Genomic DNA, 26,291 nt, shown 5'->3' on the forward strand with positions numbered 1-26,291 from the left:
GACGTATGATCTATTATCAACGTTACGGTAGGAAGAAAAAATATGACGTAGAGGCACACCTCCAGCTTGGAAGGACACCAGCCGGCCGAGGAGGCACCTCAGCGCCAAGGACAGGCCGAGCACACTGGCTCCTCCGGCCGCAGCGGCGCTGCAGACTCTCGGTCCGGCGGATCCTCGTTTCATCGGTGTTTAACCCTCCGCGGAGGCTTTCTCCCCCGGCAGGACTCATATTCATCCCGACCAGGTAAAAAAAATAATAATGAATGAATCAGATGAACGTGATGCTGTTACGAAGGCGTTTTGTTGGGATTACATTTGTGGTGGATTATGTTATAGCTGCATTTTCATGTCGCATGAAGTCGGTCACCCTGGTTAGAGAGGAAACCGGTGCTCACATATGCGGCTTTTGTGAATACAGAGCGAATAACCGAGCTGGGCTTCTTCCCTGTGTGAGATGATGTGGCAACGCGATGTCATCCGCTGCACCACTGGCTGCTGTTACTAGGGACACATAAAGAGACATGTCCATAATAACATATACTTTTTAATGAAGCCGTGTAGCTTTGCGTGCAAGAATCTGCTCTATCAGCGATGCATGGAGGTAACCATGATAGGTGGAAGAAGTACTCAGATCCTTTACTGAGAGTACAAATAACAGTCTAAAAATACTCAATTACAGTGAAAACTCTTGAGTTCAAAATGTCACTTGAACATAAGTACAGAAATATTGTCAGCAACATGTACTTAAATTATCAGAAGTAAAAATACTAAGTGTTCTTTTAAGGTGTTATAATATTAAATGGGAAAAAATGTTTTAATTACTTACATGTAAAACTATAATAATGTCCTTTGAGGTGGAGATACTTCCTATACTACTGGATAGCAGTGCCAAACTTTGCACATGTACTAAAACATTATGTAATAATATTAGTATTATAACTAGTATTATTATCTTTAAGATTTACTGTATTTATTTCTATCAAGACCAAGTGAAATGAGAAATTGGCACAGGAAAACAACTTTGCTAACAATCAATAAAAATGAACAACAAACATCAAAAGAACAGTATGTACAATACAAAAAATAGTAAATATTTTTTTAAAAATCGCTCCATAAATGCCTATAGGAAGATCAGCCACTGCTGGGTAGATTAGTTGTATAATATTGCATCATATATGTTAATTAAAAAGGGTTGAAAGAGTACTCATAAGTAGTAATACTTTAAAAGAAACTTAACTCAAGTAAACGTTTTTGTTTAAAAATGTACTTATTTAAAAGTAAAATGTAGGTCAGTCAAAATGTCCTTTGAATAAACGTTATTGAGTTACATTTTAAAATGAAGGGGACAGGGGTTATGATTATATAAGACACTGCTGTGAATTTAAAAAAAAACATCTTTAGGTGACAAAATAAGCCTCATTAAATGTCAACTTATACACAAGTTGAACAACATCAGCAAAAAGACCAGTTATGTGTCCAAATCTCACACAGTTTATCAGGAGTTTTTCGTCCTTTTGTTTTTTGTCAATACTTATGATAAAAAGTGTTTAAGTGGAAGTTAAATCACAGATTTTTTTAACAATAGTCAAAAGAGTAGAAGTACACAAAAACTTTATTTTACTGTAACAAGAGTAAATGTATTTCAATACAAGTACAATTCCTGAGCAAGTGTACTTAGTTACATTCCACCACTGGATACACGTATCTCTCCTCTTCTGTTTCAGACCACCTCAGACGATGCCCTTCTGAGAGAAAGAGAGACGATTTGACTGAAACGAGACTTCAACATGTCGAGCGCTCTCATAGACAACGGCTCTGCAGAAGCCAAGAAAACGGACCTGAGAATGAACGAGAAGAAATGCTGTAAGTAAAGTTTCCCAGAATAATTACATGTGAACGAGCTTTTCTGCACGACTGCTTTAAGAGTCCACAGGTGCACCAAGTGTAACATGACACCTGGTTTTGTTCACTCTGGATTTAATGCACCAATAGTTTATAAATTACCTCTCCGGGACACTGCAGCTCTTTCATTTAGGCTCCAACCTGCAAAAGACAGAAATTAAAAAGTAAATCTCTGCAGGCAAAAAAGAAAAGTATGTGACACCTTCTGTGGTTTCCGCTGTCTTGAGTAAATTGCTTTTCTCTCCCAGGTCGTTTCTTCTTTTAATTTCCTCAGATCCTGTCTTTGATCCCTGTCCACTGGTGATATTTGTGTCCAAAGAGACAATTATTTTTGTCCAGTACACATGTGGCCTAGTTATGAAATTGTCTTAGTCCCACAAGGATGGCAAAAAAATGCACTTTATGATGCATTATTGTTGGTTATGTCCAACTTTCCAAGAGAGTACATTTATTTTAGTTAATTTCTCTGCCTGTTATGCAGTATTTTATTTATATGTTTTCTCATGCAGGTAATTAACATTAGAGGGTCAGACATTAGTGTTCTTGCGAACGTGCTTGACAAATGTATATGTGTCTCCCGTGTAGCATGGGCCTCCTATATGACCAATTCTCCGACGATGATCGTAATGATCGGCCTGCCTGCCAGAGGGAAGACCTACATGTCAAAGAAACTCACGCGATACCTCAACTGGATCGGAGTCCCAACCAAAGGTAGTGCACGACCTGTGACAACAACCTTTTAAGTGTCTCTCAATTCATCCCAACTCAACTATAAAATGAAAAAAAAAGAAAATTGAGAATAAAGTATAGTATATTTTGGTCTACAAATCAGATTTTATGTTAAGTATTTATGTTAACTCGAAACCAAAAATACATATTTCCCCTCGTACCTGTAGAGCTATTTATCAGTTTAGATTGTTTTGCGTGAGTCGTCAGTGTTGGCAATATCGGCCATAAAGATGTCTGCCTTCTCTTCAATATAACAGAACTAAAAAAAAATACTCAACAGCAATTTCTCTTTTCAGAAATCATGACCTGGTTACTCAAGATAAACAACAGACCTTGTTGTGAGTTTGAGTTTCATGTGATTTTTTTTTTCTGCCAAATTACACCAACCAACTATATCACTGCACAGAAGGAAGCGTGCATCTACTCATGGCCGAGAGCGTCCTGCTCTTGACAGCGTAAGATGTTTACTTTAATGTCAATCCTCGGCTGAGCTGTAATGTTAGCTAGCTCAGTGATGCTATGTGAGCTCACAGTAGGTGTCATTGCTGTAATTTAATTGTTATTTATGACATCTATTGTACGTCTGTCTGTCCTGGAAGAGGGATCCCTCCTCAGTCGCTCTTCCTGAGGTTTTTACCAATTTTTTTCCTCCGGTTGCAGGGTTTTTTGGGGAAATTTTTCCTTAGTCATTGTGAGAGTCTAAGGTCAGAGGGATGTTGTATGCTGTAAAGCCCTCTGAGGCAAACTGTGATTTGTGATAATGGGCTTTATAAATAAAATTGACTTGACTTGACTAGATGCACACTTCCTTCTGCACGGTGATTTGGTTGGTGGGTGCCATTCCATAGAAAGAAAATAGTTCCTACATTAAACTGCTCACAACAAGGTCTGTGGATTATCTTTAGTAGCCAGGTCATGATTTCTGAAAAGAGACATCACTGTTGAGTTTTTCAAATGTATTTTTTAGGCACTTTGAGGACCACAAGCTGGGGGCCACCATTATATTAGAGAGAAGGCAGACATCTTTACAGCCGATATCTTCAATTCTCAGAAACTTATAACGAAATAATTTAGACTGATACAAAGCAGAAATACAGGTAAAAGGAAAAATATTTATTTTCTTTTTGGGTGAACCGCCCATTTAACCCGCTGATGGAAGAAGGTTATGAAATCAGGCTATTGACTTGTTCTTCAAATACTTTCCAAAGATCGTCATAAACGTTTGTACTCTTGTGAGTAGCAGCCCCTTCACCCCACATGACACAATATGCTCACATAAATGTATGTACTGTATGTCAGAGTATCTCAGGATAGGAGACTAAATATAGCATCACTTAAGTTGTAAATACTTACACAAACTACCTTGCCGGTGACTTCAAACAAGCACATTGAGGACAGAGAGTTAATGTCATTTGTTCATTTTGCAGTGTTCAACTTGGGCGTGTACCGCAGAGAGGCTGTCAGAGCTTATAAGTCCTATGATTTCTTCCGCCATGACAATGAGGAAGCCATGAAAATAAGAAAGTAAGTTCCACTTTAACAAATGTGCTCATTATGTGCTCTCAGTCAGTCATTACAGAGGACATTCATGCATTATATAAATATCAATAAGGGAAGCTGCAGCGTCTCTCCTGTCTGCATGTGGTATCTCCTCCCAGTCTGAATCAGTCTGTTTGGTATTCTGAAGCCTCCACTGCTGCATCAGTGACTAAGCTGTTTTTAGGCCAACAGTCGATTCAGTCGGTGTCAGCAAGGTGTTAATGCAAACTTAAACTCGCACTGATCTACACCTAATGTGCACAACGACACATCACATGACAAAGTATCACCACCAAATTCTTGTTATTTTTTTGTATTCAGATCAACTGTAAATCCGTGCTGACGTCTCCGGAAAGATATAGAATAAAGAAAGTGACTGTCTTTTTTCTTCATGCTCTTATCCCAAATTGTTAACTGAAATGGAGTTTGTCGTTCATGGCTATCAGGAAAATGTGACAGGCTCTTTGACAGCATCCGAGCGCTGAATTGTGACCTAGATATTAAACAAGCTGCCGCTGTCACTCTGAAGCTGACACTAGACAGCCAGGATCCACAGTGTTACACGGGTATCTGACCTGGATCAAAGAGTGGCTGTGAATAATTCTCTTTTTCTATTGGACGTATCAGCTGGGTGGGGTTAAAGGAGTAGTTCAACATTTTGTGAAATACATCTTTTTGCTTTCTTGCAGAGGTGAGAATTAATGAACAAAAGCAGCACCCAGATTTCAAAACTCCCCCTGAGTTTAATTAATGGTTTGACAAAATGCACATTTTTGCTTTCTGACCGAGAGTTATAAGGTAGATTTATTAGTAGTGTTTTAAACTCAGTTTAAAAAATGAAAATAAAAAAAATCCATCCACATGTTTGGACATGTTGCCACTGATGGTATTATACAGTTCCTGCAGTGCATTTTTTGAATTTGCATCAGTCTTGTGTCCTGTCGGCTCTGAACGAGGTCCACCCATCCAGTGTAGTAGCTTGATCTGGGATGTTAACCATGGGTTAATAATGTCTCTTTGCTGAGTGAGCCTCAATCAGATATTGGACAGATATTGTGCTCTGGTCCATCTCTACCAGGACGAAAATTATAGTGAAACTGACTGTCAAAATAGAAAAGGTAGTGGGAAGATATCCGCTGCTTCACCATCTGGAGATGCTCCGGGATGAAAGAAGCGAAACATCAGTGAAGAGTGTCTCCCTGATGACCCTGCAGCCAGCACAGTGGCACTGTCGGAGGGCCATCAGGCAGAAATTCCTAGCAGGCGGACTCATCTGTGCCCATGTCAAGCTCAGTCAGTCTACCTGTTTCTGTCTTTATGCTAAGATAATTCTGACCTGGCTCTAACTTCATATTCATCTGCAGAAATGAGAATGGTATCAATCTTCTCGTACAAATAAGCATATTTCTTCTACGTGTCAAACTGTTTCTTTCACTCAGTATCCTCCAAGTAGGTTAAATCAATCCTAAAAAATATGACTTTTCTGCAAAAAAAGAAAGCAAAAAGAATAGCCAAAGTGAAAACTGTGCAAAGTAAAATATTAGGATTATCAAGCGTATGACCGAGATATTGTTTGTGGAAAAAATATCTCGCTGCTGAGTTTTCTGAATCTATTTGCAATGCTTTGTGCAGCACAAATTGAAGTCTAGATGACTCAGTTTGATGGGGTTGACAGCAGAAATCTCAGAGGCAGACACTTCACAACCTCGGGACATATATACTTATATATATATATACTTTTATATACTTTTTTTGGGGGGGTTGATTTGAAATAACTCATCTTTTAACCCAGATACCTTAATATCCTTTATGAAAAAAATGTTACAAATAACATTTGTTTTTTCAGATTGCCAGTCTAATTTATGAGCAACAGACAAAGTAAAACAAAGTATAATAAAATACTAGAAAAGCACTGACAGTCGAGGTCTACAAGATACCAACAGTTTCTGATTTGTGACTTTTTCCATGTCACGTACGTATCATAGGCAATAGATCAGTTGATTTTAGTACATGGGAGCATACTGAGGCTCTTTTAGGAGGACTGTTTCCATGTTTGTGCTCTCTCCTGCAGGCAGTGTGCTCTGGTAGCTCTGCAGGATGTGAAGGCGTACCTTTCAGCTGAGGGAGGTCAGATCGCGGTGAGTCGTCTCTCTGTCTGTGTCTGTGTCTCAATGTTGACTCATTTCCAAAAGCTTAAAAAAATACCCACAATAGAGACACATCTGGCATTGGGTGGCCTTAATCCCAAATTTTTTATCAGACAACACCCACGTTATACATTAGAAATGTTGTCTTTATTTTACCTGCTTTGTGGTCCTTTTGTCAGGTCTTTGATGCAACAAACACAACAAGAGAACGGCGAGATCTCATTCTAGCTTTTGTGAAGGAGAATGCATTCAAGGTAAGCTCGCCAAAACGTTACAATATGTTTATATTCTGCAATTAAATCATCTTTTCCCTCTTTTGCGTTGATATTTAAACACTGTGCATGCAGCAGTTTCCAGGACTTGAGCTGAGACCATGTAAACACATTAAATCGGCCTTCATCTCCCAAGAATATTTGGGGTCATCATTTAGTGTAGCTGTGACATCCTAAAGTGTGGAGTGAGAGAAACACAAGTGGAACAGGAGCAATAAAATCAGCTCATTTACTATATAAAACAGCTAAAAGTGAAACTTGGCTATGCTCTCTTCAAACTCCAGTACTGTTTTTTTCAGCAAAAATGCTTGTGTTTTGGAAGTGCTGAGCATTTGACTGGATAAATGAGTCTTGGAATTTACTGCATGAATTGTGTGAATGTTTGTAAACTAATACCTTTATGTGGTGTCCTGTCGTTTAACATCGTCTCTAATCAATTAATAAATCAATATGGTGAGGGTTTTCTGTGAAAGCATTCGAGAAAGTGAAGTTTTCTTCAAAAACACAGCATGACTAATCGTACAAATGTTCTGCATCTCCTCACCATGCATGAAGACAGTGTTGGGAAGGTTAGTTTTGAAATGTAATAGGTTACAGATTACTTGTTACCCTGTTAAAAATGTAATAAGTAATGAAACTATTTTAATCACTTAAAATAATGTACATGTTACTTTTTGATTTTTCTGACAAATGTTTTAAACTAAGAAATAAAGATGAACAGTCCTAAAAACATAAGTGCACAGGTGGTGCACTCAAAATGGCTTTGCTGGTCTGAAATTGTCTGGAAATATGACAAAAGAAGACATTCCTGCATGGATTATGTAAATAAATTACAAAGTAAATGTAAATGTAATTTGTTACAGTTTTTAATCACAATTTTTGTGATTGCATCCATATTGTTTTCTGTCAGAAGCTCGTATGTTGAATAAAACATTAATTCTGTTGCTTTGCATCTTCTTACATGTAACCAGTTACTCTTAGTTACATGTCAAGCCATTGATTGACAGTTTGCTTTACCAGTATTGCCCCAAGCAACACATCAGGAGATGCAGAAAAGAAGACAAACAGCTCCAAAGCATGCATGTAAACAAAGCAGGTTTCAAAATCCTTAAAAAAAAAAATCAACTTTGCTAATGTTTCATGAGAAAATGGTTAAAAGACAGCGAAAGTAAACGTAACACCACAGGGTGATTTTTACCTCTGAGGAGGAAACAGCTGATATTGTGTCATGGCGCTGATTCGATGGACATTTTGACCCTCTGAGCTGTCTTCTGTCCAACAGGTGTTCTTCGTGGAGTCGGTGTGTGACGACCCAGAGGTCATTGCTGCTAATATTCTGGTATGATCTTATGTCACCAGCGAGTCTTCTGAGGTTTGACTGTGACTTGTTGTCTGGGTCAAACCTATAAATCTATTAATATTCACACGATCTGCTGTGTTATGTGAGAACGGCTGTGCTTGCTCACGTTGTTTGAATGTGGTGGACACCTTTAACAGGAAGTCAAAGTGTCCAGTCCGGACTATCCTGAGAGACACAGAGAGAGAGTAATGGATGATTTCCTCAAACGGATCGAGTGCTACAAAGTTACCTACCAACCGTTAGATCCTGATGATTATGACAAGTAAGTCTGAAATACCTCATCAAATACCTCTCTTTATGGACAAACAGAACATTATTTAAAATTATTTATATAAAAAGTGATGAGCTTATTCGTATAGAGCTTACTTTTTAGTGTTTTTATAAACCTGAGAAAATTGGCTTCAATTATTTCAAAAGCATGGGGGCAACTTAATAAGAAATGGCCCATAATAGCAAGAAATCAGCGAAAAAAAGTTACCAAAAGTACTTAATAGTAATAGTAATAGTAGTAGTAAAAGCAATAGTAGTATTAATAGTAATAGTAAATAAGCAACAAAAAATAATAGAAAAAAACAGAAACAAGAAAAATGAATTTATTTTAAAAAATTAAAAAAGAAAATAAAAGAAAGAAAAAAATCATTTACAAATTTGTTTTCTTTCCAAAACATAATTTTAAATATACAATTATAAGATTTAAAAATATATATTTTTTAATTCAATCATTTTTTTTTGTTTTTTTTTCTTTTCTTTTTTAAATTGCCCTTTTTGCAATTTGTGAGCCTTTCTCATGCCAAGTTGGTCATTGCATTTTCCCCATTTATTTAAAGGAAATCAAACCCATTTTCCAGCTTTCAGAAGATTAAATTTGAAAAAAAGCATCTGAATGCAGCACAAGAACGCTGATGTTCATTCAGGTGTTAACCAAACAGTAAAATTGTTTGCCCCTACCAAATCTTATTCTGTAGAATTACAGCTGCACTACAGAAATGAAACACTAGATGGTGACAGTGAATAACCATCTGACTCACCTGCATGACTCACTGGCTCTTTCAGGGATCTATCTTTCATCAAGGTGATGAACGTTGGCCGGCGTTTCCTGGTGAACCGCGTGCAGGATTACATCCAGAGTAAGATCGTCTACTACCTCATGAACATCCACGTGCACTCTCACTCCATCTACCTGTGTCGGCACGGAGAGAGTGACCACAACGTTGAAGGCCGCATCGGTGGAGACTCAGAACTTTCTCCTCGAGGGAAACAGGTTCTCTTTCACAATTCTTGTTTAATGAAACACAAAGACAGCGTCTTTTCCGAAAACCCAATTACAAGCCTCTCTCAGGGAAATGGCTCGAGGGAATAAGGAAGGTGTACTTAACTGAGTCATGACCTTTATCACATTTAATCCTCTGCATTTCTCATCCTCTTGTGTCTCTATGAAGCAGAGACATGTTAAGAAATATAAGGGTATTAATGATGATGAACAGACTGATGACTGGAAACCTCTGTGTGTCTCTGTCACCTCCCAGTTCGCCCATGCCCTGCGAGATTTCATTGAGGAGCACAAACTGTCAGATCTGAAGGTGTGGACGAGCCAGCTGAGGAGAACCATCCAGACGGCGGAGGAGCTGGGCGTCCCTTATGAACAGTGGAAGATACTCAACGAGATTGACGCAGTCAGTACCTTCACCATCTAACATCTAATTCGAAGAATCATTACAGATTCACAGATTGTTGGTTTAGATAGAGAGAAACTGTACATGTACTGTACTTGCTGTGTATACTCTCTATATGGACTCCAGTCAGCTTTTTTGGCAGTTAAGTAAAAACTAAAAAGGTGGAAGACTGTTTTCAATCATCATGTGCAGTGAAATTGCTTTTGACATTAATACAAATGTTCTGTTATCGTCGTCCAGGGTGTGTGTGAGGAGATGACGTACGAGATGATCGAGAGCACATTCCCAGAGGAGTTTGCTTTGAGGGACCAAGACAAGTACCACTACCGCTACCCAGGAGGAGAGGTGACCCCGACACACTCCCTCCATACTTTTATTTCAGGAACGTGAATTCATCTTTTTTTAAAATATCTTCAATGATGCTTTCTTTTTCTTTCAGTCATACCAGGACCTGGTCCAGCGTTTGGAGCCTGTTATCATGGAGCTGGAGCGGCAGGGCAACGTGTTGGTCATCTGCCATCAGGCTGTGATGCGCTGTCTGCTGGCTTACTTTCTGGACAAGAGTGCAGGTCAGATAAACACGAGTGCAAATTCACACGCAAAACATTTGGTGCCTTTATGACAGAATCAGGGCTTTAAGTAATTTCGAGATTGTACAGGCGACTTCAAGAGTGTAAATACCAATGATATAAAACAAAAGTGGGAGAGGGAATGTAATAGTTGTATTTTAGAGGAAGTTTGGAGGAAATATTTTGAATTTCAATGGACGACATCGAGCTCAACTGAACGGAGGACTTCAGGCTGGAAGAGTCTCTGCAGATTTTTTATTGCACCTGTTCAGGAGTCTCATCACTCAGACAAATCCAGCTGCTGGAGGACGTGTGGCCTCCAGGACGTCGACCACTACTGTTTGTTTTGGGCCTGCCCAAAAGTAAACGCTTTTTGGAGTAAGATTTATACAGAATTAGTGACTATATTTGGGATAATAATCACATTTAAGTGGGATGAAACCTGTTTGGTATGTTACCCTCATTTTTTAAAAAATGGATTCAGCCAGATGCCTCATCTGTAGAGAGCCGGTATGATATAATTAGTGAAATCTTTGTAACTGAGAGAATGACCTTTTCAGTCAGGCTTCAGGAAACTAAATTTGGAAAATCTATATTTCCCCAAAACACCCTTCATTTGTTTGAACATAACTCAACTATGTATTTTTGTGGCTGTTTATTTATTTTATTTTATTTTTTTTAATTTCTTAAATGTTGAACACCCCATGTTTTATTATTTTACTTTTTTTTGTTGGGAAAATGGTTCACTCTGTAAACATACTTAAAGAAGATTGTATAGTTGGGAAGTAGGGAAACCAAATAAACAAAATGTTAAAAAACAAACTGAAAAAACACTCGATCAAACCAGCAGATGTTAACATTTTGTCTCTTCCTCAATCCACAGAAGATCTACCGTACATGAAATGTCCGCTCCACACAGTGCTCAAGCTAACACCTGTTGCATACGGTAAGTCTTCACCGTCTCTCTCAACTTTACATCTTAAAGTGTTTGTTGTATTGGATGAAATCGTCACTACATCCACATCGTAGTACATGAGACGCATAAGGGCCTGTGTCCACATGGTGTATTTCTGTGGAAGAAAAGCAGTGGCAGGGGCAACGCACCTTGTCTGTTTTATTTTAGCTGACTCAGCACGACTTTAACAAACGGTTAACTATGCAGCTTACAACAGTACGGTGATAAAAGATCAATTAATTAGTCAGGCTTTATTTGTGTGGCACTTTTCATACAAACAGACTGTAACTCAAAGTGCTTCATACAATAAAACCAGAATCCGCCCACCGCCCAAAACACACACACACACACACACACACACACAAAAACCACGAACAATTAAGTAAATAAATAAATAGATTATTATTAATAATAGTAATAATGATGATGATATAAAATCACAGAAACAAAAAGAGAAACTAAATATAAGGATAGAAGAACATGAAGTAGTGCAAGCTATAATGAAGGTTAAAATATTACATAAATAAAATTTTTCCCAATTTCTCAGTTTTGAGATCAATAAAGTATATCTATCTATCTATCTATCTATATGAAGTAAGTGATACAAACCCATTGCATGAATACAGTGAAGGTGCAAGTAAAAAAATAACAGTAAAAAGTGACAATAAGATGCAAAAAATATATATATTTGTCAGTACTACTACTAGACAGAATGAAAAGCACCATAAGGAGGACGAACATAATTTTTTTTTTTTCAGATTATTTGTCTTGTGTTTATACTGTAGTGAGAGTTTTACTAAATAAGAGAAAAAGTTATTTTTATAGTTTCGATTCACATTTTTAAGACTTACTTTTGTTTCTTTTTTTTTGTTTAAATGAATCTTATCTTTTATTTTCTAGGTTGTAAAGTGGAAATGTTTTATCTTAACGTGGAGGCAGTAAACACGCACCGAGACCGGCCTCTTGTAAGTCGCTCTGAATCGAGCTGAAAAATCACTTCTTTTTTTTTTTTTTGCATATATGTGCATTCAGGATTGTTGAATTAGAGCTTCAAATGTGCTCGTATCTGCAAATTATTAGTCATTTTTTCACTTACACTGCAATAAATCAAAATGTATGTCATTGATTGATGCATCTGCAATTTAAGTGCAATTCCTCCCCTGTATGAGGCTTTGCTTCCTTGACCTTTTACCCCTGTTTCTTTATGTTTCTTTTTATCTTTAACCTCAGTTAACAGTCTGGCTTGAGCTGCGAGCTGATGAGTGTTAAGTCAGCTGTTAATTTGGTGTTATTTTACCTTGATGGAGACAATGGCTGATCGTGCAACCTTGCTTGGCTGAACTAATCACTCCCATTCCTCTGGTTGCATCCTGATATCAATACGCATACGAAATAAAAGACTGCTGTGTTTGAGCTGTTAGCCCTTTCTTTTTTTTACTATTTCACTGTCTGTCTGTGGTCATCAGGGCTGAACTGTTATAGTTCATTGATGTGTTGGTGTATGGTGGAATAACGTGGTTTCCAACGTCACTTAAAACAGCTTCAGCGGTCTAACTGGTTGCTGTGGATTCTTGTGAAGAGGACGACTAGTTTGCTTGGTTGTGTCTGGTCAGGTGCCCCCCCCCCTTCCCCCCGGGTGTTTATATGTTCCCAAATCTTTTTCCCTTAACACTTGCGGTATTTCATCTCCTGCCAGGATAAAATCCCGAGGGACTCTGCTCTCATACATCGGCGGAATAGTTACACTCCCTTGTCCAGTCACGACCAGGTCAAGCGTCCCAGGCTCTACAGCGCGGGCAACCAGCCCTGGCTCCCCCTCGCCCCCACCCCATCAGCTCTGATGCCAGAGGGACGGCAAAGCCAAGTTAGTGCCAGAGTCACGGGCTCCCCCTCCAAATCAGTCACCGTCCACTGTAATCAGTCACCTCCCACCGCAGTTTTAACCCTGTGTTTGGCATTCCCTCGCCTCAGTGTTGGATCCTCTCCGTGATTTAGTGTCTGTGTTTAAAATGACGTACATGGAATCCATCTCTCTATTTCTCTCTCTGTTTCTCGCTCTCTCAGGGCATGTTTTGGATCTTGAATGGATTGCTTTGTTAACGTTGCGCCTGTCTGTTTCCAAAGTTTGCATGTCCTCCGCTTCACCACGGGGCTGTCACCAGCTTGAATATGCAGCATGTCTACTTTTCTTGCATTAGCATTTATAGGGTACAAAAGACACACGAACATTTAAGATATCTTGTACTGTGTTTTGGTACAAATAGGCCTGTCACAATAATTACATTATGGACTAATCAAGGTCAGCAAAAAATGATCAAGCTCACGTCTATATATCATACAGTGCTGCCCTTGGGTTTACATAGAAATGTCACCAACATTTCAGCCAACAGGATGCCAGAATAAACAGAAGGCTTTTCCCAAAATATTAAGACTTGGATGCAGCGCCTTAACTAAAGGATCAGGAAAAAAACTCTGCTGAGACATGTTTTTCTGTTGTGTCTGTGCTCTCATCTGATCGCGTAATCTGAGTTTCAAATTCCAAATTTCACTGTCTGAATAATCTCAAGAATTCAGAGTTCATTGCTCTTTGTTGCATCATCGCACTATTAGAGCTGCTCTGATACCAGTACCAGTATTGGAAATGCTTAAGATACAACCTGAAATGCTGGATCAGGTATCAGGGAGTATCTCAGTCTTTGCACCAGTCCAATACCACATCATTTATTGATGAACTTTAAAATGTCGTATAGGAAATCAATTTTTTTTTTTTAGAATATCTTCAGGACACTGTGGTCTAGAAACTTACTTTAAATGGCCTCCGCTTAATGTTTTCACTTTAAGCTTCTAGACACTAAAATGGGTTAGTAGAATAAAGCTGTTATTATTATTTTGATTATTATTATTGTTAACACAGTGACACTGGATCTGGACTCGGTACGGGCTGATACATAAATTCAGGTATCCCGATCTGTATTGAGAATGAAAAAATGGCTTTGAACATTTTTAATATCATTATTACATCAGTGGCATAAAATGGTGTTAAAATCCAATAATGGGACGTCCTCAAGCTCACCCGCCTGCAGCCCTTTGCGCCCCAAAAATAATCTTTTTTGTTTTTCTTTATAAACAATGATATAATTTATGGCAATTATTTCTGGGACAATATATCGTCCAACAACAGTAGTTACTGTGACGGGCCTAGTCACAAGTGACAATGTACACAATATTTGCTAAAAAATAATCTTTATGAATCTTCAGGGATTTCCTTGTTTTTTAAACTCTTACCATTTTAAAACATTACAGCGCGATGAGAAAATTAACATAATATACAAATTACCATTATCAAACTTTAAAAACAGTTGAAATTTCAAACATGCATATTCATATTTGTACGTGTTGTGTATTTGTTGGCCTGGCCTTGTGGGTTCAGTGCTTCAGCCCCTTCTCCACATTTCTATCTCTCTCTCTCTCCCTCTAAATCTGTCTTACAGCCTCGGATAGGAAGCGGTTGTCTGTGAGTATTTTGGAGACTTAGTTGCTAAGACCTTCATTTTCTTTCCCACAACTCAACTCATGTCATTGTAACTCATGTCAATATGTTGTCACAGTGGTGTACCTTTTATGGTTTTTCAGTCTTTGGGTTTCTAACCTTCCATCACCTTTGCACTTTAGTAAGAACGAAAGCTGCTGTCGGCTTTGTGTTATCTCAGTGGCCTCATTTGATTATTGCTCCAACGATGAAATAAGCCTCGGTAAAACGGTTTGATGACAGCATTTGTTAGACCCCTACGTATATTTTAAAGTGGGAAGATAATGTAGGAAAACTAAGGGGAATTTAAGCACTGGTTTACTTGTTAAACCATAATGTGCTCGATTAGCCGATCATACACGGGGTCAGATTATGATGAATAATTCATCACTTCTTGAGAATGTGCCAAAGATGTGGCTGTTTTGCCAGACTTCACATAATGACCTAATTACTCAAATAGGAACTCACTGGGCCCCTGAGAAGCTGTTAGCTTCCTTAAGTAGGATTTGCTGCTGTAGGCATTAATTCCTGATTGTCAGTGACATTTTCTTTTTCTTGAAGGAATCCCTGTGCGAAGGAATCGACTTTGACAGCCCCGAAGAAACTAGTGGCTGTGTCCGCTTCTGAGTGAAGACGAGTCTCTTTCTTCTTGGCACAATGTGGGCAAAAGTTGTGAGTTAAGTCGTGAATCAAAAGTTTTTTTTGACCCACATTCTTGGAAATGATGGTCGGGATATGAGGGTTTTTTTGTTTTGTTTTCGGTCATATCTATCTCAGCCTGTCTGCTTAACGTTACTCTGCATGTTGAGGCTTTTAACCAGAAGCCTCATCATTAAGTATCATAAACACTTTCTGCATGTGCAACAAATCAATCAATCAATCAAAAAAACAAAACAAAACAGGCAACTAATCCTTGTTGTAAATGCTACGATGCCTTACTGAACTCGAAGTTTATCTATAGAATTAGCTCCTCTGTATGAATGTATCAAGAACCAGTTATGCATCGTTACGTGAAAACCAATTTTCAATATTGCAAATAGAACGTGTTATGAAGTAGACGCTGTAAAAATATTTTTATATTACAAATATTCTCATCTGAGTCGCAAAAAATCTATAGTTGAGATTCCTCTAAACGTATTCCCAGCATAATCTGTTAAGTGTTACGTTATGACTTCGGTTTTGATTTGAGAGAACATATTTTTCGGGCTTTAGGGGAATTAAAATGCAGTATTGAGTTTCTTTACTCTGTTTTGGAAGCCGTGTATGTTTATGTGTTAGATAAATAGTTTTACATACCTGTTGTATTAAAGTTGTGTTATCAGTCACAATGTACACGTAATCCTAAAGGCCATTCTGTTAATCCCGTGTTCTTGTATCATCTCGGAAGGGATTTCATGCAACAAAAGCAGAACGTGTTTTTGTATGATGGGTTTTTCTTAACATGTGTATACATTTAATCATACTGGCCAAAAAATTGTTTTAATTGCTCTATGCAAATGTATTTTTACCGCTTAAATTCTCTCTACGTCAGCCATTTTTGAAACACAAAATCATTTTATTTTACTTTATTATAGACAGCGGCACAAGTTTCATTCTATGATTGTAATCTTTGACTGTTGATAAGTTTTTTGCTCTAAGCAGCCTACTGGTGCCTTTTAAGATGGGATTTTTTCAGTGGAATGATTTATTTATTTATTTTTAATTCTCAATTGGGGAATGTAGGGGACTGACATGAAACTTTGCAGCACATGATATCTTCCAAATGGAGTAATCCAAATTTGTTAAAAGTTATTTCATCATTTGTGGCCTTCATTAATCGTGGAAATGCAAAACTGTCTCAAAATTGTCAAAGAAATTGGATCGTCTGTACTGTTAATTTATTATTTTGGTGTATTCTTTAACCTACGTACTATATCTGTTGCACGCCTGCCTGCTGTGGGAGAGGGATCCTCCTCAGTTGCTCATCCTGAGATATTTTCCATTTTTGTTTTTTTTCTGCTGTTGAATCTTTCATTGGGGGGAGTTTTCCCTGTCCTCTGTGACGGTCCAAGGAGAGACGGTGTTGTATGTAGAAAAGACTCCTGAGGCGAATTGTAATTTGTAATATCGGGCCATAAAAATAAAGTTGAATTGACCTGAATTGAAATTGAATTAGCTAAACATAGAGAAACTTTACGCTAAATGATTCAGTTAACTTAAGAAAAAGAAAAACTGTAATCAGGCTATTTGTTTTAAAAACTGGAAACTAAACTGTTGCTAATAGCCTCCATAACTGAATAAATGTGTTTCATTCTCTTGAAGCATATTCTTGGGGTTTACTGTCCATATTTATATGACATTTTCATATACAGTGTTGGGGAGAAAATTAATTAAATTATAATGGCCAATACAATAGTGGGTGATTACAAATGGCTTTTATATATATATATATATATATATATATATATATATATATATATATATATATATATATATATATATATATATATATATATATATATATATATAAATATATCATCTTTTTTCATGCAGGAATACCTTCTTTTGGCTTTCTGTCAGGTGGAGTTGGCCATTCTGACAGGTACAAATATCTATCAGAATGAACTGCTACTTATAAATTTAATTAAATGTGGAGTAGGTCTTCTGTCGGGTGAATTAGGATAACAGTATTGGTTTTCAATTGAAAAAAAATGTTTTGGGGGTTTAGTTACTCTCCAAAGTCTTACCCTCCAAAGTCTGTTAAAAACATAAATAGGTGTAATAAAACACAATGTTGGATATTTTCTTTAAACTGCGGTCCTCCTCATCTTAACAAATTAAGTAAATTACATGACCTGGAAGAGAGAAAATGCTCTGAGAAATAGAGAAAGAGAAATGCTTTGTTACTAATCTGGATATTTAGTTCATAGTGTATTACTACAGAAGTCGTGAGGGGCGAGATAATTTTTTTCTGGTGATCCATTTTTTTAAGTTAAAAAGACAAGTTTTTTCATGTGTAAAATAGACTGAAAAAAAATTGTTTGTAATACTTTATGTTCTCGTATTGTCAGTGGGACATTTGGACACTTGCAGGGAATAGAATTATTTTTCTATATGTATTGATAGCTATAACTAACAGAATCAGCACTTTTGATGCATTTTGATGTTGGCATCAGTGTGATGAATCTAAATCACCACTCAGGCCTGTCAGCTCGAAATTAAAGAATACATTTATTAATCAGAGTACATGAACGCAGAAAAAAAATCTCGTAAAATAACTTTTTTTTCGCAAAAAAAAATTACTCTATTTCTCATAAATGAAAAAAAAGTGAATGAAAATGGATCACCAGAAAACAAAAGAACTTGCCCCTCAGGGTACTCAGGGGATATTGAATGAGATTTTGTTTTGCTTGCTTCTAAAACAGAGCCCGAAAGTTCCAGTGTCACTTCGGCTCTATTAGGAAATATACGGTACACGCCGCGGTTTAAACAGCGAGCGTAATGACGTCACGGTGACGTGTCGACGCTTTGAACCAGTCGCTCACTGGATGTTTATTGTGTGAAGCAGAGCTGCAGTCAACAGCAGGTAAGAAAACTAAATGACATGTCGTTTTCGTGGCACAAAATACGCCCTGTCGTGTATTTTTGTCTCAACTGGCAGGCAACGTTAACAGATTATGGATAAGTTTACCTGGATACGAAATGTTCGGAAAAATGCCCCACTCAACCCCAAGTTAGGTTAGCATGCTAACGTTAGCAGATGATACATGATATCGCTAAAGCTAGCGTAGCTTTTGATGTTTTCGCTGTGATGCCGGTTACGAGTGTTTCTTTTAATACGTTTTCAGAATAAATATCACCAACGACTTGAGTAGTTGTGGAGTCAAATGAGTGTTGGCTGCACATAACGCTGCACTTTTCTTGCTTGGCGCCTAGCTTGTAGCTTAGCTCGCTGTCGGTTTGTTTTGCTGTTGAGTTATCTGTCGCCAACGTTATCTGACAGAACAAAGACAATAAAACAAAGCAGTGTCGCTGTCATGTGTTTCGCTCTCCTGTTGCTGCTCATCAGCAGTTTGATTGTCATGCAAAGGTATTGTCACACAACGGCGAGCATAATCTAGGGACCCTTGTTATTGCTGTGTTGCACAAGTTAGGCTAACAAACAGCTAGCAAGCTAACGTAACTAGCTTATCGCTAAATGATAGAAGCAGCTAAGTTTTGATCTAACTTGAATAACGTCAACCTAAACAACCATCAGAGAAACATTTGAATTACCCAAATTTGTAACTAAAACTCCAGAGCATATAGGGCTACATGCATATTTTCTGTTAAGGTTAAACCATGTCAACTTGTAAATCCCCCCAATAATAATCATAATATACAATAATGTACTGGTAGCGTTTTGGGTCCTAGGTGACACTTCTTGTGTTTGTTTTTTTAATTTTTCATTTAATAATTTTCTTCTTGACCTGTCCTGACAGTATGACAGATAGTTTGATATTGTTTTGCTTTGTTAAACACAGACTCTGATTATTTCAATACATGAGCAATGACTGCCCTTTTTAGGTTCTTGTTCACTGGGCAGGCATGCCAGAAAAACACAGTTTTCTTCAATTTTAGAATTTCAAATTCTGGGTAACACGCCATGTGTACAAATTGTCATTTTGCGGATGAAGTACTCCTTTAACAAAGACCGAGTGTAGACAATATTGTGTAAATTTACTGTTGAGCATGAGAATGACAGCAGCAGAAACAAGATGATGCAGGGATATGAATATGATTTTATATTTCAAAAGCCTTTAAAGTCATAAACAAAACAAAAAAATACAAAGTTGATTGAATTTCTTTATTTATAAGATACCCAGAAAATGTCCTTGTGATAGCTCTTACAATCTCTTGACAACAAATGCCTTGGTGGATGAGCTAATTTCATTCCAAATACCTGCGGTGTTACTGACATGTCGTCATATGTTTTTGTTTGTAGGATGTTGAGGCTTCGCTGTAAGACCAAAAATGGGAGCCACATAATGCAGGGCCTGACTCATCAGTCCTGTGTGCAAGAGCTGAAGACAAAGGTGGAGGAGCTGACTGGTATCCCATGTGATGTGCAGAAAATTATGGTAGGTTATCCACCCTCCAGCCTTGATCTGCGAAATGGAGACGCTCACCTCAAGGACTACCCCATCAAATCAGGTATGTCGCCAAACATCCAAAATAAGCAGATAAATTCACACTATTTACGGTTCTTATGTTTTTATTTAGTAATGTAAATTTTCTTTTTAAAGACATAAGTGAAGTGTAATGACTGGCTAAGTTTTAGAAGAACTGATCATTATAAAACATTATAGACATTGTTTTGTGAATGACCCAGAAAAAAAGAGTTTCTGTAAATAAATGGAATATTTTGAACTTAACTCTTTAAAGGTATACTACACAGGAATTGTTGCTTGCTGTATGTAAACACAACTTTAAAATTAACCCCTCCTCTCTGAGTTACCTAATATTGTAAGAATACTACATTTGTTGTTATGGCAAAGCTGATATTTAAGAAAGCCTCCTGAGCCGACCACTGGCACCTACTTTTCCAACAAAAAAAGTCAACTTCACGTCACTCACCAACTCCATCCTCTTCTTCGGGACTCTCTCAAAACGTTGTATTTGATCAGGAGGTGATGCCTTACGTCATGCATTACTCAGTGTTTTGTGCCTGATCCCCAGTCTTGCCAGCTCTTATTGACTTTAGTTTTTGGGGTGGGCCGTAAACGAAAATGCTGTTAGAATTTTGGCTGTGTTTCGTCAAAAAAAAAAAGTATTATCTTGATAATTACACAGATCAGTTTTTAAAAAATCCAATTAAACATGCAATATATTGAAGATTTGTGGCTGTGTTTTTAGTTAAAAACATACCCAGCTTAATAATTATACAGATGATTAATGAATAATTAAACCATGAGTGAAAAAGATATGTTGGATATGCCGACTGTTAAAATCACAGTGCTGTTCTTAATTGTTATCTGCTTCTGTCTGTTTCATGCAGAGTGGCTTTCAGCAGGAGCTTTAATTCTCCTGCTGGACAGAATAAAAAGGGCTGGTGGAGGGAGAAAGAGCAGATACTGTTGATGTAACCTTTTAGTTAAGTGAAACATGATCCCGAGTCTGTGCAAGGGCGATTTGTGCGGTTAATTTTGTACAGGTCGATCCTTTTTTTTTTTTTTTTTTACAGAAAATCCTGCATAGTTAACCTTTAATGATGTGAGGAACATAAAACGTAGCACAAAAAAGTAAGGAAATTTGCGTTTGGTAGATTATTTCTTTGTTGTAACATTGCTTGTTGGCAATAAATCTTATACCGTTGGCCTGTTTATTTCCCTTTTTAAATAGTGGCACGTTTGTAAGGAACATGAATTTGTGGCGGGAGCAGCAGAGCTGAGTATGTGGGTTGCGCCCATGAAATATTTGCCAAATAATGTTCTTGTGTTTCAAATACACGGGCCGGACGTGGCCATCGAACAGACCGGGGAGCACCTCCTCTTTTTTCTTTATATGGGATGGAAATAAAGTAACGTTGGTTCAGCACATCAATCAAATTTGCCAAATCTTCTTGGCAAAAAATTAGCAAATTTTTAATGTGCGGAACCCAGATTCTCAGCTCTGCTGCTCATCCCACAAATTCACGTTCCTTACCAATGTGGCACCATTTAAAAAGGGAAATAAACAGGCTCTCCAATGGTGTAAGATTTATTGCCAACAAGCGTTGTTACAACAAAGAAATAATCTACCAAACACAAATTTCTTGACTTTTTCTGCTCAGTTTAGATGAAATCCAGTTCACCTCATTTTATTGGATTCGCGACAGAAATCTGAAAACACAGCAGACTTCTTTGATCAGTTAAGGTGAACTGACTCTTAAACTCCAAATTTAATTCAGACATGGAAAACTATAAACAAGCTAGACTTTCTCCTCTCAAACTCTTCTCACCGACGTGAGACCAGGCTGAACTGTGTCGTGTCATCCTCTGCAGGAGACACACTCATTGTTGAGGAAGAAAAAAACAAGCCAAAGCCTCCTCAGGATCATCCCACTGTGACTAAAGCACCGCGCCTGGAAGCCTCGCCCACGCTGGCGCGCCGAGTGGTTCCAGCCGACAACTCCTGCCTCTTCACCAGTGTGTATTATGTGGTGGAAGGCGGCGTGTACGACCCCGCTTGTGCCCCGGAGATGCGAGGCCTCATCGCCCAGATTGTGTCGAGCGACCCGGCAGCGTACTGTGAGGCCGTGCTGGGGAAGACCAACGAGGAGTACTGCACTTGGATTAGACGTGACGACACCTGGGGGGGAGCCATCGAGGTGTCTATCCTCTCCAAGTTTTACCAGTGTGAGATCTGCGTGGTGGACACTCAGACAGTCCGAGTAGATCGATTTGGGGAGGACGCTGGCTACCATAAACGCGTGCTGCTAATCTACGACGGCATCCACTACGACCCGCTGCAGAGAGAAACGCCCGGCTCCGACACTCCGCCGCAGACTATCTTCTCCACCACAGACGACGTAATCCTGGCACAGGCCCTGGAGCTGGCGGACGAGGCTCGCCGCAAACGGCAGTTCACGGACGTTAACCGCTTTGCGTTGCGCTGCATGGTGTGCCAGACAGGTCTGGTGGGACAAAAGGAAGCTCGCGAGCATGCCAAGGAGACGGGCCACACCAATTTTGGCGAAGTGTGAATGCGGTTTTTGTCTTCTCGTCTTCTCACAAAAACAACCACCACCGACCCTGTGCCCCACGTCTGGCAACTCTGTTGGTCTATCTGTCAATCTGCTTGTGTGATCCTCTACCTCACATTGTCCAGCGACATCTACGGAGAATCTGCAGACACTGTGTTCAGCCTCTAACCTGTTCAGTATTACTTTTTAAACTGCTGTCAGTTCTCATCGTCAGAAACGCTCCTGCAGTGCTCCGATGTCTTAAAACCATCATTTTAGTCTGTTAGGGATGGTTTCAAACCGTTTAACTGGGTCAAGTAAAATATGCAAACTATTTTTAGGAGTTGTTTAATCTCTTTTGGGTACGAGATTGCCGGCTTGCAGTGATTAAAAAAGTAGTGGCTGATGTGTTATATTGCACCAATTTTGCTACTTGCTGATACCAGGAACTTAACTTTTATGTGATAAAACCCGGCTTTCTGACTCGAGAAAGAGTTTAAAACAACCACTAAGAATTATTTGCACTATTGTGTGATCTTATTCACTGTTGTCTTAAGCGCAGCACACAAAGTATGACTGTTATCTGTTCTGTCGATTATGTAGCATGTTTTCTTTTCATTTTCCTCATTGCAGATGTACGTTAAGTCAGAAGCTCTTCCAATACTAAACTGATAATTTGGTTAACTTTAGATGTCCGAATCGTACAGCACAGTTGGGTTTTGGTAAAGTCCCCCTCCAGACACATTTTCAAGTACTCTGTTTAACATGGTTTTCACAGAGTACGTAGAAAAGTGGCAGGAAGCAGGTCTACTTTTTCTGAGAATTTCTGGATTTGAACTGCACCCCACTCACAAACTCTGCTTGTGGTAGGTTTCTTTTTTGTTTTCTGCAGTGAGCAGTGAGCATGACTATGGCTAATGTTAGCGTGAGAAGAGCCATCGGAGAGATTCAGCCAGACATGTTTGAGCCTCAGTCTGACTCAGATCAGAAACCGGCAACTAGCATCAGAGTGGTAAGTTCAGTTAACTTCCTTTGTTGTTGTTATTTATGTTGTTTGTTAGCTTGTGGGCTAAATGGCAGTGCCTGACACAGCGTTGGAGTTTGTGAGACATAAAACAATATGTGCGAGGATGACGTTTTTTGGTAGAAAGTGGAAGAAAGTTTCAGGGTCTGGTTTAAATCCTAAAACTGCACACTACCGTGCTTGCCGCCAAAACTTTGACTGTGCTAATAGTAACTCTAACTACAGACAAATCCACCTCAGGCTGGAGGGTTCAGGTTCTTTGTCAGTGTTGTGTTGAAATGTTTCCTCCATCAGTATGCATAGACGTATTCGATAACAGCTGGCTTCTATATTCGTGATGCACCTAATTTGTCTGCCTCGACGTACATTTGAATCAGAGTTCAGACATTTTAGGGGATGAAAACAGAAGAAAAACTTTTTTTTTTAGTGGAGGGGGACTAATGATGATGATGATGATGGATTCATCTTTATACAAATGTGACATCTTGAATTTACTGAGTGAGCAGTGGTTGTTGAGACTGAGGTTATGCATTTTGAAATACAATATCATGTTGCAAATGTGATCCAGAATTAGACGAATTACTTATGTTGGACTTTTTCTTCTTGTGTTTTTCCTGTTCTGTTTTTGTCGATGTTACAACATGGTTCATCAGTGATCGTATTTTAGATTAGACATAAAAAACATAATGGTGCTGAAAACAAAACATTTCACAAAATCTGTAGCTCTTTGTTATTCCTCATGGGCACGACAGTTTTTCAGGAGTGTAATTTTTAATTCAAGTGTTTCATTTTCAAATGTTGACATGCTGTAGTCTTTTTTGAAAAAGTACCTTCTTTTCCTTTTATATGGCTGCTTATTTTTGAAAAACGGTAACCACGATTAGGTTTTTGAGCGTTGTATTGCAGAACACCAATCATGGTGAAAGAGGAGTGTATTAACTAGAAATCAAGTGCAAGATATGCTGTATGAGCTGAATCCTGCTCACTTGCATTTACTGTTCAGGTACAGTTCATATTCGCTAATAAGCATTAACAGTTTCTCTTTGCAATTTTGATTTTTCATCTTACATTTGCAGCCCAAAAGTAACTCTAGTCAGGGTGTTTGAAAACTGAGTGAAAGTTTGTTATGTTGTGCATGTTGTCCAAAAACACCATTCTGTTTCACAGTATGTTTTGCACAATTGGAGCATGTTCTCACGTTTTTGCTAATCATTTGATACTCACTGCCTAGAAGGATGAAGCGTGCACTTGTTTATTTTAAACCACATCTTAAAATGTTAAAATGGAGGAGGCCATGACTATAATATAATAATAAGCTCAGAATATAGTCGCCTCATGTTGTGCAGAAGTAGTATTTGTACTTCACATATCTGTGATGGCGACGTTGGTAATGAATTGTTGCCAAAATAATTAGGTGTGACAGTGGAGGACTTGATTGGGGCTTTTAGATTTTTCTTGGTTTGGACTCAGAGATGGTGTTGGGAATTAAGCTAAAATGTCAAACTATTTCTCTGTTTGAATGTGAATTGCTATTTTTTTCTCATGTGTTACTTATAGGTAGTTTATTTTAACAGTGATACTGGATTAGTCAGCTTGCATAAAAGTGAAACTATGAAATGGCTTTTGTTGTATTTTGTATTAACCAAGTTCTCATTACTCTTAAAGGACAATAACAATGAATGTTGCACACAAAGCACTACAGAATAACTGGATTTACTTGATTTTTTTCAGTGTTGTGTCACAATTAAAACTTATAGCCAACAGTGTTGTGCAAGATTCGTTTTTTAGTTTACTCTTTTGGCTGTTTTCTGTGTTCAGCTATATTGACCCCACATCACCCATCTATTTATACCTTCTGAAGACAATCCATGGCCACTTGAAATAAACCCTTGTTGGCTAAACAACACTAATCCTGTCCCATAGTTGGATTAAACTACCTCCATGTTATTTGGAGGCGCATCAACCGATTCTTAATAGGATCTAAGATTTGTTCACCAGGTGTTTGACCAAAGGTACCAGCTACCACTGCTATTGTAAAGAGGCCATGTAAAATCTAAGAGTTACAGTAGACTCCTTATTTGCAGTTGGCTTTCAGGGCTGAACTGTGTTCTCAAAAAGTACTTGAAGTTCTTGAATAAATTTAGCACCAATTAAGACGCTGAGATTTTTTTTTTGGATAATTTTAAACAAAATTTTCCAAAGTGTTAAATGTTGTAAATTCTTGCAAATATGTAGCTTTAGCCAAAGAGCTGACATTTTCACAACAGATTTTACCATGCAATTTGTGTGATATTTTATTAAGAACTATACTGTGACGTTTTTCATGAGATTTTCTTTTTTTAGATTTTATTTAATTATGTTGAAAACATACTGTACCATACTAGTTGTGTGATTGTGGATGAACTATTGTGACGTTTTAATGAGATTTGACGTCATACTATACTGTGACGTCAAAAATGACCCTAAAACATCATAACATAGTATGTCATCAAAAATTACCCAAAAACATAATGGTATACTATGTCGACAAAAATGACTCTACATGCCACAAAAACGTCATAGTAGAGTATGTCGTCAAAAATTACCCAATTTCTCTTAATGCTATGTTATCATGTTTACAACTGTTCTTACAACATACTACACTGTGATGTTTTTGGGCTTTTTATCTCTACAAGCTATAATATGCAGTTTTCAGCCATTTTTTGTACAAACGTGTTACAGTAAATAAAGTGGGAATAAAGGCCAAAAAAGGAAAAAAAAAAAAACCTCAGGATTTAGCATGTCAAAAAAGTGGCAAGAAAAGCAATAGTGTAGTATGGCGAAAAAAGTAAAATTTTGACCCCTCCTAAAAATGGCTGAAAACGACATAGAATATCTTGGAGAGACGCGTCATTGCATATAAATTGGGAAT

At 38.1% G+C, this 26,291-nt stretch overlaps 2 protein-coding genes across 6 annotated transcripts; both read left to right on the forward strand.

The window, feature by feature from the left end:
• The first annotated feature begins 35 nt into the window (after positions 1–35).
• On the forward strand, positions 36–16,980 carry pfkfb2b (6-phosphofructo-2-kinase/fructose-2,6-biphosphatase 2b). Of its 4 annotated transcripts, XM_088069151.1 has the most exons (17): positions 36–244; positions 1,725–1,863; positions 2,488–2,613; positions 4,059–4,155; positions 6,242–6,308; positions 6,497–6,571; positions 7,872–7,928; positions 8,087–8,211; positions 9,003–9,210; positions 9,476–9,622; positions 9,863–9,967; positions 10,062–10,191; positions 11,075–11,137; positions 12,047–12,111; positions 12,843–13,010; positions 14,638–14,660; positions 15,237–16,980. In XM_088069151.1, exons 2-17 carry the CDS (start codon positions 1,788–1,790, stop codon positions 15,304–15,306), a joined length of 1,602 nt encoding a protein of 533 aa, XP_087925277.1. In that variant the 5' UTR covers positions 36–244; positions 1,725–1,787; the 3' UTR covers positions 15,307–16,980. The 4 variants fall into 4 exon arrangements, with proteins under 4 accessions (XP_087925277.1, XP_087925282.1, XP_087925284.1 ...); XM_088069156.1 differs by lacking the exon at positions 14,638–14,660; XM_088069158.1 differs by lacking the exon at positions 12,843–13,010.
• A 1,070-nt stretch (positions 16,981–18,050) lies between these two features.
• Positions 18,051–25,141, forward strand: yod1 (YOD1 deubiquitinase). Of its 2 annotated transcripts, none has more exons than XM_042496265.2 (3): positions 18,051–18,240; positions 19,639–19,847; positions 21,677–25,141. In XM_042496265.2, the coding sequence occupies exons 2-3, from the start codon at positions 19,640–19,642 to the stop codon at positions 22,375–22,377; spliced, it is 909 nt and encodes a 302-aa protein (XP_042352199.1). In that variant the 5' UTR covers positions 18,051–18,240; position 19,639; the 3' UTR covers positions 22,378–25,141. The 2 variants fall into 2 exon arrangements, with proteins under 2 accessions (XP_042352199.1, XP_087925291.1); XM_088069165.1 differs by lacking the exon at positions 18,051–18,240 and adding an exon at positions 18,254–18,392.
• The last annotated feature ends 1,150 nt before the right edge of the window (positions 25,142–26,291 follow it).

Source organism: Plectropomus leopardus, chromosome 2 (genome assembly GCF_026936395.1).
Source record: "Plectropomus leopardus strain MGB_pleo_1.0 chromosome 2, ASM2693639v1, whole genome shotgun sequence".
NCBI classification, from domain to species: Eukaryota; Metazoa; Chordata; class Actinopteri; order Perciformes; family Serranidae; genus Plectropomus; species Plectropomus leopardus.

What these genes read in the sequence shown, in the direction of transcription:
- yod1 (XM_042496265.2), top strand. Translation starts at nt 19,640, where the DNA reads ATGTTGAGGCTTCGCTGTAAGACCAAAAATGGGAGCCACATAATGCAG. An exon ending in GGACTACCCCATCAAATCAG is followed by an intron (nt 19,848 to 21,676) that starts GTATGTCGCCAA and finishes CATCCTCTGCAG; the next exon opens with GAGACACACTCATTGTTGAG.
- pfkfb2b (XM_088069151.1), top strand. Translation starts at nt 1,788, where the DNA reads ATGTCGAGCGCTCTCATAGACAACGGCTCTGCAGAAGCCAAGAAAACG. An exon ending in CTGAGGGAGGTCAGATCGCG is followed by an intron (nt 6,309 to 6,496) that starts GTGAGTCGTCTC and finishes TCCTTTTGTCAG; the next exon opens with GTCTTTGATGCAACAAACAC. An exon ending in CGGATAGGAAGCGGTTGTCT is followed by an intron (nt 14,661 to 15,236) that starts GTGAGTATTTTG and finishes TTTTTCTTGAAG; the next exon opens with GAATCCCTGTGCGAAGGAAT.